The 14,461-nt window shown below is 37.3% G+C and overlaps 2 protein-coding genes across 2 annotated transcripts; both read left to right on the forward strand.

The window, feature by feature from the left end:
* The first annotated feature begins 4,385 nt into the window (after window positions 1-4,385).
* LOC131659312 (uncharacterized) lies at window positions 4,386-7,574 on the forward strand. The gene is made up of 4 exons (XM_058928521.1): window positions 4,386-4,909; window positions 4,985-5,968; window positions 6,572-6,986; window positions 7,278-7,574. The coding sequence occupies exons 1-4, from the start codon at window positions 4,386-4,388 to the stop codon at window positions 7,572-7,574; spliced, it is 2,220 nt and encodes a 739-aa protein (XP_058784504.1).
* On the forward strand, window positions 7,571-12,787 carry LOC131659315 (uncharacterized). The gene is made up of 4 exons (XM_058928522.1): window positions 7,571-7,843; window positions 7,979-8,233; window positions 8,429-8,614; window positions 12,428-12,787. Exons 1-4 carry the CDS (start codon window positions 7,571-7,573, stop codon window positions 12,785-12,787), a joined length of 1,074 nt encoding a protein of 357 aa, XP_058784505.1.
* Window positions 12,788-14,461: the final 1,674 nt, after the last annotated feature.

Consider the following 14,461-nt stretch of genomic DNA (forward strand, 5'->3'; position numbering starts at 1 on the left):
GCTTTTAATTATTCTAACCAATCAAAAAAATCATAAAAAAAATTGTTCTTTGTGTTAAATATTGTTTATATATTATAAACTAATTTTGTACATATTTTGAATCATTTTATCTTTAAGTTTTAATTATTTGTATAATTATTTGCATAATTATGTTTTAATTAACTTAAATCAATTTCAAATCAATTTCAAAAATTCAAAAAAAATTAGTTTTGTTTTAAAATTAATTGACACATATTTTTGTACATATTTTAAACTTAATTTCTAGGTTTAAATCTATTTTCATCTTTTTCTTCATTTTAATTTAATTAATCATGCATTAATTAATTAAAATCAAACCATAGAAAATCCAAAAAAAACATGCCTTTTATTTTTTGCAATTTAAATTCCTAGATAAATGTATAGGATGTCAAATTCATGTAAATAGGCTAGTTTACGTTTCCTGCACAATCGATGTAATAGCGTAGATTTACTTTCCGCACTTTACATTTCCGCATTTTAATTTCCAGCACATATAAACTGCGTGTATGTCAAAGATAAAATTGAACCGTTAGATCACTAACTTCAAAGATAAATATCTGAATCCAATCACAATCACACTTGCACCTCTTCAGGTAATCCCTTCTCATTCCTTTCAAAATCAAAGTCAAAATTCCACTGTTTTGAGTACAAAATCGAACCTTGCTTTTATATCCGGTGAAAGGATAGATTTTTAAAGGAAATAGGATAAAGACCTTACAACTCAGGGTAGACCTCCTAGTTTGCTTGCTCAAATCAAAACAAACAAAATTCTCATTCACTGTTGATTTTTCAAAACTTTCAAAAAAGACAATACTTTGTATACATCCAAACACGGGTTATTACAAAGTTAACGTTCTTTTCAAAACATCTTTCGAAAGATAAACAAGCATTTTGTATACATCCACACACGGATCATTACAAAATCCAAATTACAAAGGTATTTGAAACCACATATGGGCAATTTCAGAGCAATTGAAAAGTGATCGAAAAACAAGTGAGCTAAGCAAACTTAAGAGCCCATGGATAACCATGGATACAAAGGGTGCTAACACCTTCCCTTTGTATAACCTACCCCCTTACCCAGAATTTCTTAAAGGTCTTTTTTCTGTTTCTTTTATAAACCTTTCCTTAATTGGATAAAATAAAAGGTCGGTGGCGACTCTGTGAATTTTCAAAAATGCGAAAGCATTAAGCGACAAAAAAGAGTCAGTTCACGTATCTCTACAGAACAGAGGTATGGCCCGGGATTAAAAAAATCGGAGGTCCACACTCACCAATTTCACCGCTACAAGTTGTAACACCCTAGAATTTAGATTTAATTGTTTAATCTATTATTTTGTTGTTTTGGTGTGATTATATGATTGAGATGGAGTACCTGAGAATATATGTGATGTTTATGTTGATGCATGTGGGGTAGTGTGAATTAAGGTGTTGGTTATAATAATATAAATAATTGGAGTTTCTAATCATGTATTATTATATAATTAAATATAGATAAATAATTATGGGAAAAGTGAGGGCATAATAGGAAGATCATATTAGGGTCTTAAGGTTAACTAAGTAAAAAGGGAAGAGAGAAAGAAATATTCATTCTATCATGAAAATTTGGGAGAAGCGTGAGAGAGAGAGAGAGAGAGAGAGAGAGAGAGAGAGAGAGAGAGAGAGAGAGAGAGAACTAAGGCAAGAAGAGGAGAAAAGAAAACCAAACGTGGAACTTGGAACAAGAATCAAATCTAGTTATAATCTAAAGTAAGGGGAGTTATCGTAATTCTTATAATTGATCTAAGGTTTAGATAGTTGTAGGTTGGGTTTATGTTTGGGATTTGGTGATGAATTTGATGTTTATTATGGAACTATGGTGATTGATTCTTAGGTTGAGTTGTTGTATGCATAGTGATGTTAATGATTGATAATATGATGAGTAGTAACATGAACTAGAGTCAGATCTACCATTCCATGGGTTTGAAGGTCTAGGGTTTTAATGATGATTCTTGGAATTATGACGATTGATTGTATCTTGATGTTTGTAATAGAAAATACAAGTTAAGACTAGGTTAGTATGCCTTAAACCGCAGGAAAGTGATGATTAAAATGTGTTTTGGAGTAGAAACTTTGTATGGGACGAATGCAGGTTGTAACGCCCCGTTTTCGATATTTATTTTTATTACGCAGTTATTTGGTGTATTTGGTGCTTAAACTGTTATTTTAATTATTATTATATTAGTTTAGTAATTAACTATAGTGTAGTAAAATGGTTAATTAATCATTTGGGCCAAGTAGGTGATTAGTAATTGGGAGGGTGTGTAGTAAGCCCAATAGCAGAATTAAGGATTAGTAAGAGATTAATAAAATAAAGAAAAATTAGAAGGAATAATTTTTTTGGCAAAGTTGTGAAGAACGTAGAAACAGAGAAAGAGGCTAGGGCAAGAGAGAAGGAAGACTTCCACCATTGTTAAAGGATCAAAGCTCAATTCTAAGGTAAGGGGGGAGAATGGGTTCTTTAAATGGTGATTACAACATGAGAGGGTAGTGAGGGTTCCTTCCCCTCTTTAGGTTTTATGATTGATGAGTTTGATTTCTTCCTTGATGTATGAATTGGCTTGCATTGTATGTAATTCTTCTTGACTGATAATGTTGTGTGATTTTTGGACGAAAATTCTGGTTTGAATTGATGAATTATGATATAGATTTGGATGTTGGACGAGTTGTTGTTATGTTCATAAGAGGAACTGAATCTGAATGTATAACTGTCCAATTTGATGAGTAGGAATTGAGTTATTATCATGTAAAATTGATGTAGCATAACAGGTTAATGAATCTAGATGGAAGGTGTGAGTTAATAGGTGAAAATATGACGTTTTAGATCTGAAATCGCAAACTGGAAGTGATGAAAACGAGTGAGAACGAACTGGTGCGAGTGCAGACTTGGAAAGACAGTTTTTCTGCCAGTTTGCGTATGATACGCGTATGGGTTGGGGCCATACGCGTATTAGGGACAAACCCAGGGGGCTATACACGTATGATACGCAGCCCTGTCCCAGCATAGTGCAACCTTCTGGTGGAATGCGTATGGTACGCGTATGGAAGAGAGGCCATACGCGTATGAGGATGTGATACGCGTATGGGGGAGTTTTTAGTGCAAATCTCATTCTGGTGATACGCGTATGATACGTGTATGGGCAAGGGGGTATACGCGTATGGCCTAGCTGTACGCGTATGGTTACGTTAGTGCACAGAATTTCCCGTTTTGCGACGTTTCTTCCGATTCTTGAGTATCAGGAACACATTTCTGAGTTCTCTTGATTAGTGGGACTTAAGTCGATATAGGTAATAATAAAATTTATAAATTGGACATAAAATGCTGTGATAAGATTATGTTGACTATTGTGCATATTAACTATAAGAGATGAAATTATAGTTGCGTGTTGTTGAACAAGTTGATAGCCTAATGGCAATGAGTTGAGGGCTAATGCCTTGTGTTGTTGTTTTGTGTTGATTGGATGTCCATATTGCATACATATGTCGTTGAGGGCTTATGCCCTGTTGTTGGCCTGAATTGGCGTTGTTGAAGGCTTATGCCTTGTTATTGCCTCTAATAAAATGGCAACTGTTGGGAGCTTATGCTCTGTTGGTACCACATGCATGTAGTGTTGATAGTTGCATTTCATTTCATCTAATTAATTGTAATGTCATGTATTGATGTTGTTGTGTGGTTGACGGTGTGAGAATCCGCTTGTGATTGTGGTTTGTGTGTGGTGTAGATACTACTCCTTAAACATGTGATATTACACCGTATATTTATTGAATGTAATTCTCACCCCTTTTCTGTTGTTGTGTCTGTGCTTCTTCGGGAGTACAGATAACCAGGTACTAGAGTAGTGCTTGGATTTTCGAGTGTTACCTGATCGAGTCTTAGGAGTCGCTCTGATACGTAACACGGGAATGTTGGGATGCACTATGTTTTGTTTTCCTTCCAATTAATTGTCAAATTGTTACGTATCTTGATTTTGACTTTATTGTCGGACCTCCCGTTTAGTGGAGAAGAATTATTTTGTTGAGGCCTTAGTGCCATGAGGACTAATAAACTATTTTAAATTCCGTTGTGTTATTGGATTTTGTTTTAATGAAATTTATTGAATAAAGAGATATTTTTATGATTTGTTTCAGAAGATGTGACATCCTACTTGTATTACTCTGATTATTTATGTATTTATAATTATATATATATATATTCATATGGGAAAGTGGGGTGTTACAATTGGTATCAGAGCAGGTCGGTCCGTCCGACCAAGTAGTTGAGTCGCTAACAAATCGAGTATTGTTAATCTCGTTATCTAATTGTGTTTCTGTTGCAGTGATTAATTGAAATGGCTGGAAGAAACGATGCTGCGATTGCTGCTGCTTTGGAGGCTATGGCTCAAGCTCTGGAACATCAACCTAATGCTGGTGAGAATGCTGGGTCTCGTAGTTTGGCTACCTTCCAGAGGGAGAATCCACCGGTCTTTAAGGGCAAGCATGACCCCGATGGAGCATTAAAGTGGTTGAAGGAGATAGAGAGAATCTTCTGTGTAATAGATTGTACTCAGGCACAGAAAGTTCGCTATGGGACACATATGCTAGCAGTCGAAGCTGACGACTGGTGGCTAGCAGCACGTCAGAGACTAGAAGCTGCAGGTGAAGAGATCACTTGGGATGTGTTCCGAAGGGAATTTCTGAGGAAGTACTACCCTGAGAGTGTCTGTGGTAAGAAGGAAATTGAGTTCCATGAACTGAAACAAGGGAACATGTCAGTGACCGATTATGCTGCGAAGTTCACTGAATTGGCCAAATTTTACCCATACTATGATGGAGAAGGTGCAGAGTTTTCAAAATGCGTTAAATTTGAAAATGGGTTATGCTCTGAGATCAAGAAGGCTATAGAGTATCATCAGATTCGCATTTTTCCTAACTTGGTAGACAGCTGTAGAATTTTTGAGGAAGATAATGCTGCTCACTATAAGATTGTCAGTGATAGAAGAGGCATGCAGAATCAGCAACGTGGCAAGCCTTATGACGCTCCAGCTAGCAAGGGCAAACAGAGAGCTGCTCCGGGCCATAGAGCTAGTGGGAGAGGTGCTCCTACTCCGATTGTGTGTTTTAAGTGTGGAAAGGTTGGTCACAAGAGTACTTACTGCACTGATGAAGTTAAGAAATGTTTCCGCTGTGGCAAGACTGGTCATATGATGTCTGAATGTAGACATAAAGAAGTGGTTTGTTTTAATTGCGGCGAAGAAGGACACATTAGAAGTAAATGTCAGAAACCAAAGAATGCACAAGCTGGTGGTAAGGTGTTCGCGTTGGCTGGTACTCAGACAAGCACCGAAGACAGACTCATTAGAGGTACTTGTTTCATCAATAGTGTGCCTTTAATTACTATTATCGATACTGGTGCTACTCATTGTTTTATTGCTGCTGAATGTGTTGAAAGATTGGGTCTTGTGCTATCTTCGATGAATGGCGAGATGGTAGTTGAGGTTCCAGCTAAAGGGTCTGTGACTACATCTCTTGTTTGTTTAAAGTGTCCGTTGTCGATCTTCGACAGCGACTTTGTTGTTGATTTAGTGTGTCTACCGTTAGCCGGGCTAGACGTAATTTTGGGAATGAACTGGTTAGAATATAACTATGCTCACGTAAATTGTTATAACAAGACTGTGAGATTTTCAACTGCCAAAGAGGAAGAAGCGGGTTTAGTGTCGTCTAAGCAGGTACGACAGTTGTTGAAAGAAGAAGTAGAGATGTTCTCGTTAATGGCAACATTGTCAATCAAAAATCAGAATATCATCGATGGGTTACCGGTAGTACGTGAATTTCCTGAGGTTTTTCTTGATGAAATTCCTGACGTGCCTCCAGAAAGAGGAATTGAGTTTACGATTGATCTTGTACCGGGTACCAGACCTGTCTCTATGGCACCGTACAGGATGTCTGCATCTGAATTGACGGAACTGAAGAAGCAATTAGAAGACTTACTTGAGAAGAAGTTTGTCAGACCAAGTGTATCACCGTGGGGAGCTCCGGTGCTGTTAGTAAAGAAAAAGGATGGAAGCATGAGACTTTGTGTAGATTATAGACAGCTGAATAAAGTAACCATTAAGAATAAATACCCGCTACCGAGAATAGATGATTTGATGGACCAATTGGTGGGTGAGAGTGTTTTTAGCAAGATTGATCTGAGGTCGGATTACCATCAGATTAAGGTTAAAGATGAAGATGTTCAGAAGACAACGTTCAAAACAAGATATGGACATTATGAATATTCGGTGATGCCCTTTGGTGTTACGAACGTGCCAGGAGTATTCATGGAATATATGAACCGTATCTTCCATGAGTATTTAAATCAGTTTGTCGTGGTGTTCATAGACGACATCTTGATATATTCTAAATCAGAGCAAGAGCATTCAGATCATTTGAGGACGGTATTGCAAGTGTTGAAAGAAAGGAAGTTGTATGCGAAGTTGTCCAAGTGTGAATTTTGGTTGCGAGAAGTCAGTTTTCTGGGACATGTCATATCTGGTAGTGGCATTGCTGTAGATCCATCCAAGGTAGATGATGTGTTACAATGGGATACTCCAAAGTTAGCTACTGAGATCAGAAGTTTCTTGGGTTTAGCCGGTTACTACAGACGGTTTATTGAAGGATTTTCTAAGTTGGCACTTCCATTAACCAAGTTGACGTGTAAGGGTAAAGTGTTCATATGGGATGCACAATGCGAAGAAAGTTTTGTAAAATTGAAGAAGAGATTGACGACAACTCCGGTTTTGACATTACCAAATCCAGGCGAACCTTTTGTGGTCTATTGCGATGCTTCTCTGATGGGCTTAGGTGGTGTACTTATGCAGAACGGTAAGGTGATTGCTTATGCATCGAGGCAACTGAAAATTCATGAAAAGAACTACCCTACACATGATTTGGAACTCGCTGTTGTTGTTTTCGTACTAAAGATTTGGAGGCATCATCTCTATGGTTCTAGATTTGAAGTTTATAGTGACCATAAGAGTTTGAAGTACCTGTTTGACCAGAAAGAGCTGAACATGAGACAACGGAGATGGTTAGAATTGCTGAAGGATTATGATTTCGGGTTGAACTATCATCCCGGTAAGGCAAATGTTGTGGCTGATGCTTTAAGCCGAAAGACCTTACACATGTCAGCTATGATGGTTAAGGAGTTAGAATTGATCGAGTAGTTCCGAGATATGAGCTTGATTTGTGAAGTGACACCGCAGAGTATTAAGTTGGGAATGCTTAAAATTGATAACAACTTCCTGAACAGTATCAAAGAGGCTCAGAAATTGGATGTGAAACTAGTAGACATTATCGTTAGTTGTAGCAAATCTGAAAGGAGTGATTTTAAGGTGGACGCGCAAGGAGTGTTGAGATTACAGGATCGAATCTGTATCCCTGATGACGATAACATGAAGAGGATGATTTTAGAAGAGGGTCATCGGAGTAACTTGAGTATTCATCCTGGGGCTACTAAAATGTATCAAGACTTGAAAAAGATATTTTGGTGCCAAGAATGAAAGAAGACGTGGCACAGTTTGTGTATTCTTGTTTAACTTGTCAGAAATCGAAGATTGAACACCGGAAGCCTGCAGGGTTGATGCAACCGTTAGGAATTCCAGAATGGAAGTGGGACAATATTTCGATGGATTTCGTAACGGGGTTGCCTAAAACTGCGAGTGGACACGATTCGATAGGGGTGATTGTTGATAGGCTTACAAAATCAGCTTATTTCATACCTATTAAGATCACGTATCCAGTAGCAAAGTTAGCCGAGATCTACGTCAGGGTGATTGTGAAGTTGCATGGTATTCCGTTGTGCATTGTGTCGGATAGAGATCCGAGATTTACTTCTGAATTTTGGAAGAGCTTGCAAGAAAGTTTGGGTTCTAAGTTGAGGTTGAGTTCGGCGTATCATCCTCAGATGGATGGTCAAACTGAAAGAACTATTCAGTCTCTAGAGGACTTGTTGAGAGCATGTGTTCTCAAACAAGGAGGTTCGTGGAGCACTCATCTTCCGTTGATCGAGTTTACTTATAATAACAGTCATCATTATAGTATCGGGATGGCACCTTTTGAAGCGTTGTACGGTCGGAGGTGTAGAACTCCGCTATGTTGGCACGAATTCGGCGAAGGCGTAGTACTTGGACCGGAAATTGTACGAGAAACTATAGATAAGGTAAAATTAATCCGGGAAAAGATGAAGGCTTCACAGAGTAGACAGAAAAGCTATCATGATAAGCGAAGGAAGGAGTTAGAATTTGGATCGGGTGACCATGTGTTTCTAAGAGTCACGCCTGTGACTGGTGTTGGTCGTGCCCTGAAGTCTAAGAAGTTGACTCCATGATTTATTGGTCCTTATCAAATTACGGAGAGAGTTGGGACTGTTGCTTATAGAGTGGCATTACCGCCTAACCTGTCAAATTTGCACGATGTGTTTCATGTGTCACAACTTCGGAAGTATGTTCCAGACCCATCTCACGTGATTCATATGGATGATGTGCAAGTGAGAGAGAATCTTACGGTAGAGACGATGCCGATTCGGATCATAGATCGTGAGGTAAAGTCCCTGAGAGGTAAAGATATTCCGTTGGTGAAAGTAGTCTGGACGGGGACTACCGGAGAAAGCGTGACGTGGGAAATGGAGAGCAAGATGAGGGAATCCTATCCCGAGTTGTTTGAGCGAGGTAAGATTTTCTAGGACAAAAATATCGTAAGTGGGGGAGAGTTGTAACACCCTGTTTTCGATATTTATTTTTATTACGCAGTTATTTGGTGTATTTGGTGCTTAAACTGTTATTTTAATTATTATTATATTAGTTTAGTAATTAACTATAGTGTAGTAAAATGGTTAATTAATCATTTGGGCCAAGTAGGTGATTAGTAATTGGGAGGGTGTGTAGTAAGCCCAATAGCAGAATTAAGGATTAGTAAGAGATTAATAAAATAAAGAAAAATTAGAAGGAATAATTTTTTTGGCAAAGTTGTGAAGAACGTAGAAATAGAGAAAGAGGCTAGGGCAAGAGAGAAGGAAGACTTCCACCATTGTTAAAGGATCAAAGCTCAATTCTAAGGTAAGGGGGAGAATGGGTTCTTTAAATGGTGATTATAACATGAGAGGGTAGTGAGGGTTCCTTCCCCTCTTTAGGTTTTATGATTGATGAGTTTGATTTCTTCCTTGATGTATGAATTGGCTTGCATTGTATGTAATTCTTCTTGACTGATAATGTTGTGTGATTTTTGGACGAAAATTCTGGTTTGAATTGATGAATTATGATATAGATTTGGATGTTGGATGAGTTGTTGTTATGTTCATAAGAGGAACTGGATCTGAATGTATAACTATCCAATTTGATGAGTAGAAATTGAGTTATTATCATGTAAAACTGATGTAGCATAACAGGTTAATGAATCTAGATGGAAGGTGTGAGTTAATAGGTGAAAATATGATGTTTTGGATCTAAAATCGCAAACTGGAAGTGATGAAAACGAGTGAGAACGAACTAGTGCGAATGCAGACTTGGAAAGACAGTTTTCTGTCAGTTTGCGTATGATACGCGTATGGGTTGGGGCCATACGCGTATGAGGGACAAACCCAGGGGGCTATACGCGTATGATACGCAGCCCTGTCCCAGCATAGTGCAACCTTCTGGTGGAATGCGTATGGTACGCGTATGGAAGAGAGGTCATACGCGTATGAGGATGTGATACGCGTATGGGGGAGTTTTTAGTGCAAATATGATTCTGGTGATACGCGTATGATACACGTATGGGCAATGGGGTATACACGTATGGCCTAGCTGTACGCGTATGGTTACGTTAGTGCACAAAATTTCCCATTTTGCGACGTTTCTTCCGATTCTTGAGTATTAGGAACACCTTTCTGAGTTCTCTTGATTAGTAGGACTTAAGTCGATATAGGTAATTATAAAATTTATAAATTGGACATAAAATGCTGTGATAAGATTATGTTGACTATTGTGCATATTAACAATAAGAGATGAAATTATAGTTGCGTGTTGTTGAACAAGTTGATAGCCTAATGGCAATGAGTTGAGGGTTGATGCCTTGTGTTGTTGTTTTGTGTTGATTGAATGTCCATATTGCATACATATGTCGTTGAGGGCTTATGCCCTGTTGTTGGCCTGAATTGGCGGTGTTGAAGGCTTATGCCTTGTTATTGCCTCTAATAAAATGGCAACTGTTGGGAGCTTATGCTCTGTTGGTACCACGTGCATGTAGTGTTGATAGTTGCATTTCATTTCATTTAATTGATTGTAATGTCATGTATTGATGTTGCTGTGTGGTTGACGGTGTGAGAATCCGCTTGTGATTGTGGTTTGTGTGTGGTGTAGATACTACTCCTTAAACATGTGATATTTCACCGTATATTTATTGAATGTAATTCTCACCCCTTTTCTGTTGTTGTGTCTGTGCTTCTTCGGGAGTACAGATAACCAGGTACCAGAGTAGTGCTTGGACTTTCGAGTGTTATCTGATCAAGTCTTAGGAGTCGCTCTGATACGTAACACGGGAATGTTGGGATGCGCTATGTTTTGTTTTCCTTCCAATTAATTGTCAAATTGTTACGTATCTTGATTTTGACTTTATTGTAGGACCTCCCGTTTAGTGGAGAAGAATTATTTTATTGAGGCCTTAGTGCCATGAGGACTAATAAACTGTTTTAAATTCCGTTGTGTTATTGGATTTTGTTTTAATGAAATTTATTGAATAAAGAGATGTTTTTATGATTTGTTTCAGAAGATGTGGCATCCTACTTGTATTACTCTGATTATTTACGTATTTATAATTATATATATTCGTATGGGAAAGTGGGGTGTTACACAGGTCGCACAGGGTTTTCTGCAGAAACTGTAGATCCTTCTTAGTGCGGTAGGTCGCGCTTAGCGTGCTCCCAAAAATAAAACACGGTTCAATGCAGAGAGTAACACGCTTAGCATGGGAGAGGGCCCGCTTAGCGCGATGGTCTGGGATGGAAAATGAGATTTTTGAAAACTGTTTTGGATTATAAAAGCTTATATTTTATGCTAATTTCATAGCAATTTTCTAGAATTTAATTGGCACATTTAGATGGGTTTATAGGGCTATTTGTCGATGATGTGGACCTTGATTACATGACTATATGTACGTATTGCCTGTTGTAGTGAGTTGTTGTTGTGAGGAATTATAGCATGACAAATGTGAAGTATGTGTTGTGGTAATTGAGATGGTTGTGATGTTTGTGTAATTGAGATGATCGTATGATATGATGAGTAAATGAATGATGATGATTTTTGACTAGCCGTGGTCATTGATTATTATGACGTGTGCATCATACATTCATAACATATATTGGTCCAGTGATGTTGGTAGGACAATTGGTCCAGTGATGGCCTCTATCCCATCGTGTGGATTGGGTGCAATATTGTAAAGTACTCTGGTTCCAAGAAGGATCTGATCCTATTGGTGAGGATCTTTGGAGAACGATGACTAAGTCATCAGTGAAGCTTTGATACCACATGCATGAGTCAAATGAGACTTACTGATGAATGTGATTAGATTATGTGATGATGCAATGAGTAGCTAATGATGTGCAGATGTGAGTAAATATGTGAAGCATGAGCAAATATACATATGAGTATCTTTATATGTGTGATTGTTGATAACTGTGGTGCCACTACTATATTTATTCCTTATGTCTTTTATAATGATTATGAAATACTCATCCTTCTGTTTGAATGTTACCTCCACGTGGGTAACGCGTAGGTAATTAGGAATAGATCGTTGAAGCTTAGAGGATAGCTTTGTGGAGTCTTTTAGAACTTTATTTTGAATAAATAGGGTATTGTTCTGATACGTAACATCGGGGTTGGGATCGTTTGTTTTGGAACTATTACGTTCTTTTATTTGTTTTGAGATTTGAACCACTTGTTGTGGTATTTGCGATGTTTTGACTTATGAATTCCGCTTCGATAAATTGAATCAAATTGTTATCTTTAAAGAAGTATTTTGTTTGAATAATTTTAAGAATCCACGTTACGGAGCAGGACGTTTTATTATGAATTTTTATGAAGGTGACACCCTTGTTGGTGATTCGTGATATATATATATATATATATATATATATATATATATATATATATATATATATATATATATATATATATATATATATATATATATATATATATATAATCACTTTGTATGTGGGTTAAAAGGGTGTTATAACTTGCCTCTAGAGCGTGAATATAGGTTCGACAAATGTGAAGAGATATTTATTTTTGTTAAGCAAATAGATAAGTCTGTGAAGGATATAGAAATAACTATCGATACTCCTGATAAAGGGTCGATGACTACTTCTCTGGTTTGTTAGAATTATCCTCTGTCAATCTTTGATAGAGGTTTTGGTGTTGATCTTATTTGTTTTCCGTTAAGGAATCTTGATGTTATCTTGGGAATGAATTGGTTGGAGTTCAATCTTGTTCCCATCAATTTTTATAATAAGTCGGTGCGGTTTCTTGCTTCTGATGATGAGGAAGAAGTTGGTTTCTTATCTCCTAAACAATTGAAGAAGCTTTCGGAAGAGGATGATCGGGTGTTTACATTATTCGCATCCTTGTCTGTTGAAAATCAAGTGGTAATTGATGAGTTACAAGTAGTTTGTGAATTTCCAGAGGTGTTTCCAGATGATATTTCATATGTGCCGCTAGAGAGATATGAAATTTACTATTGATCTTGTCCCTGGTACCAGACCAGTTTCTATGGCACCATGCAGGATATCAACATCAGAGTTAACTAAACTGAACAAGCAATGGAGGATTTTCTAGAAAAGAAATTTGTAAGACTAAGCGTGTCACCTTGGGGAACTCTAGTGTTATTGGTGAAGAAGAAAGATGGTAGTATAAGATTGTGCATGGATTACCGACAGCTGAATAAAGTGACGATCAAGAACAAGTATCAACATCCAAGAATTGATGGATCAGTTTGTAGGTGCACGTGTCTTCAGCAAGATTGAGTTGAGGCTGGGTTTCCATCATATTTGAGTGAAAGATGAACACATTTAGAAGACTACTTTTAGGACTCGGTATGGATATTATGAATATACTATTATGCAATTTAGAGTTTCTAATGCACCTATAGTGTTTATGGAATTTATGAATCATACATTCCATTCGTACTTGGACTATTTGTGATGGTTTTTATTGATGATATTTTACTTTGATTTAAATCGGAAGAAGAACATTATGAGCATTTGCGAATTGTGTTGCAAGTGTTGAAAGAGAATAAGTTGTATGCTAAGTTGTAAAAGTGTGAATTTTAGTTGCAAGAGGTTAGTATTCTTGGACATGTTATTTCAGGAAATGGTATTGTTGTGGATCCATCCAAAGTAGATGCAGTGCTACATTGGGAGGCTCCGAAGTCGGCTATTGAGATTAGAAGCTTTTTGGGCTTGGATGGTTATTATAGTAGGTTTATAGAAGGTTTTTCTAAGTTTGAACTTTTTTTGACCCAACTGACTTGTAAAGGTAAAGCGTTTGTTTGGGATATTCGTTGTGAATAGAATTTCATAGAGCTAAAGAAGAGGTTGACTACGGCCAATTTTGCCAAATCCTAAAGAACTATTTGTGGTGTATTATGATGTGTCCTTGATGGGTTTAGGTTGTGTGCTAATGCAATATGACAAAGTAGTAGCTTATGCCTCAAGGCAGTTGAAGGTTCATGAGAGAAAATATCCTACTCATGATTTGGAGTTGGTTGCATTTGTGTTGAAAATTTGGAGGGATTATCTTTATGGTTCCATATTTGAAGTGTTTAGCGATCACAAGAGTTTGAAGTATATGCTTGATCAAAAGGAGTTGAATATGAGGCAACAAAGATGGTTGGAATTCTTGAAGAATTATGACTTTGACTTGAATTATCACCTCGGTAAAGCTAATGTCGTGGCTGACGCTTTAAGTCGGAAGTCTTTGCATATGTCTGAGTTAATGGTTAGAGAGTTGGAACTTATTGAACAATTTAGATATTTGAGTTTGATATGTGAAATAACACCATAGAGTGTGACGTTGGGTATGCTAAAAGTGAACAGTGACTCTCTTGTTAGTATAAAAGAGAGTCAGAAGTTGAATGTGAAATTGGTGGGTCTAATCGTCGCAAATAATCATAATGAAGATAGTGATTTCAAAGTAAATGAGCATGGTGTGTTGAGATTCCGAGGTGGAATATCTATACTTGATAATCCTGAGCTAAAGAAGATGATCTTAGGAGAGGGTCAATGGAGTAACTTAAGTATTCATCCAGAATCTACTAAGATGTATTAGAATCTAAAGAAGATATTTTGGTGGTTAGGACTGAAGTGTGATGTGACTCAGTTTGTGTAGGCATGTTTCACTTTCCAGAAGTCAAAGGT

The sequence above is a fragment of the Vicia villosa genome, linkage group LG3 (assembly GCF_029867415.1).
Source record: "Vicia villosa cultivar HV-30 ecotype Madison, WI linkage group LG3, Vvil1.0, whole genome shotgun sequence".
NCBI classification, from domain to species: Eukaryota; Viridiplantae; Streptophyta; class Magnoliopsida; order Fabales; family Fabaceae; genus Vicia; species Vicia villosa.

What these genes read in the sequence shown, in the direction of transcription:
- LOC131659312 (XM_058928521.1), top strand. Translation starts at nt 4,386, where the DNA reads ATGGCTGGAAGAAACGATGCTGCGATTGCTGCTGCTTTGGAGGCTATG. An exon ending in TGCGTTAAATTTGAAAATGG is followed by an intron (nt 4,910 to 4,984) that starts GTTATGCTCTGA and finishes AGACAGCTGTAG; the next exon opens with AATTTTTGAGGAAGATAATG. An exon ending in AGACCTGTCTCTATGGCACC is followed by an intron (nt 5,969 to 6,571) that starts GTACAGGATGTC and finishes CATATCTGGTAG; the next exon opens with TGGCATTGCTGTAGATCCAT.
- LOC131659315 (XM_058928522.1), top strand. Translation starts at nt 7,571, where the DNA reads ATGAAAGAAGACGTGGCACAGTTTGTGTATTCTTGTTTAACTTGTCAG. An exon ending in TAGCCGAGATCTACGTCAGG is followed by an intron (nt 7,844 to 7,978) that starts GTGATTGTGAAG and finishes TATCATCCTCAG; the next exon opens with ATGGATGGTCAAACTGAAAG. An exon ending in TACGAGAAACTATAGATAAG is followed by an intron (nt 8,234 to 8,428) that starts GTAAAATTAATC and finishes CAAATTACGGAG; the next exon opens with AGAGTTGGGACTGTTGCTTA.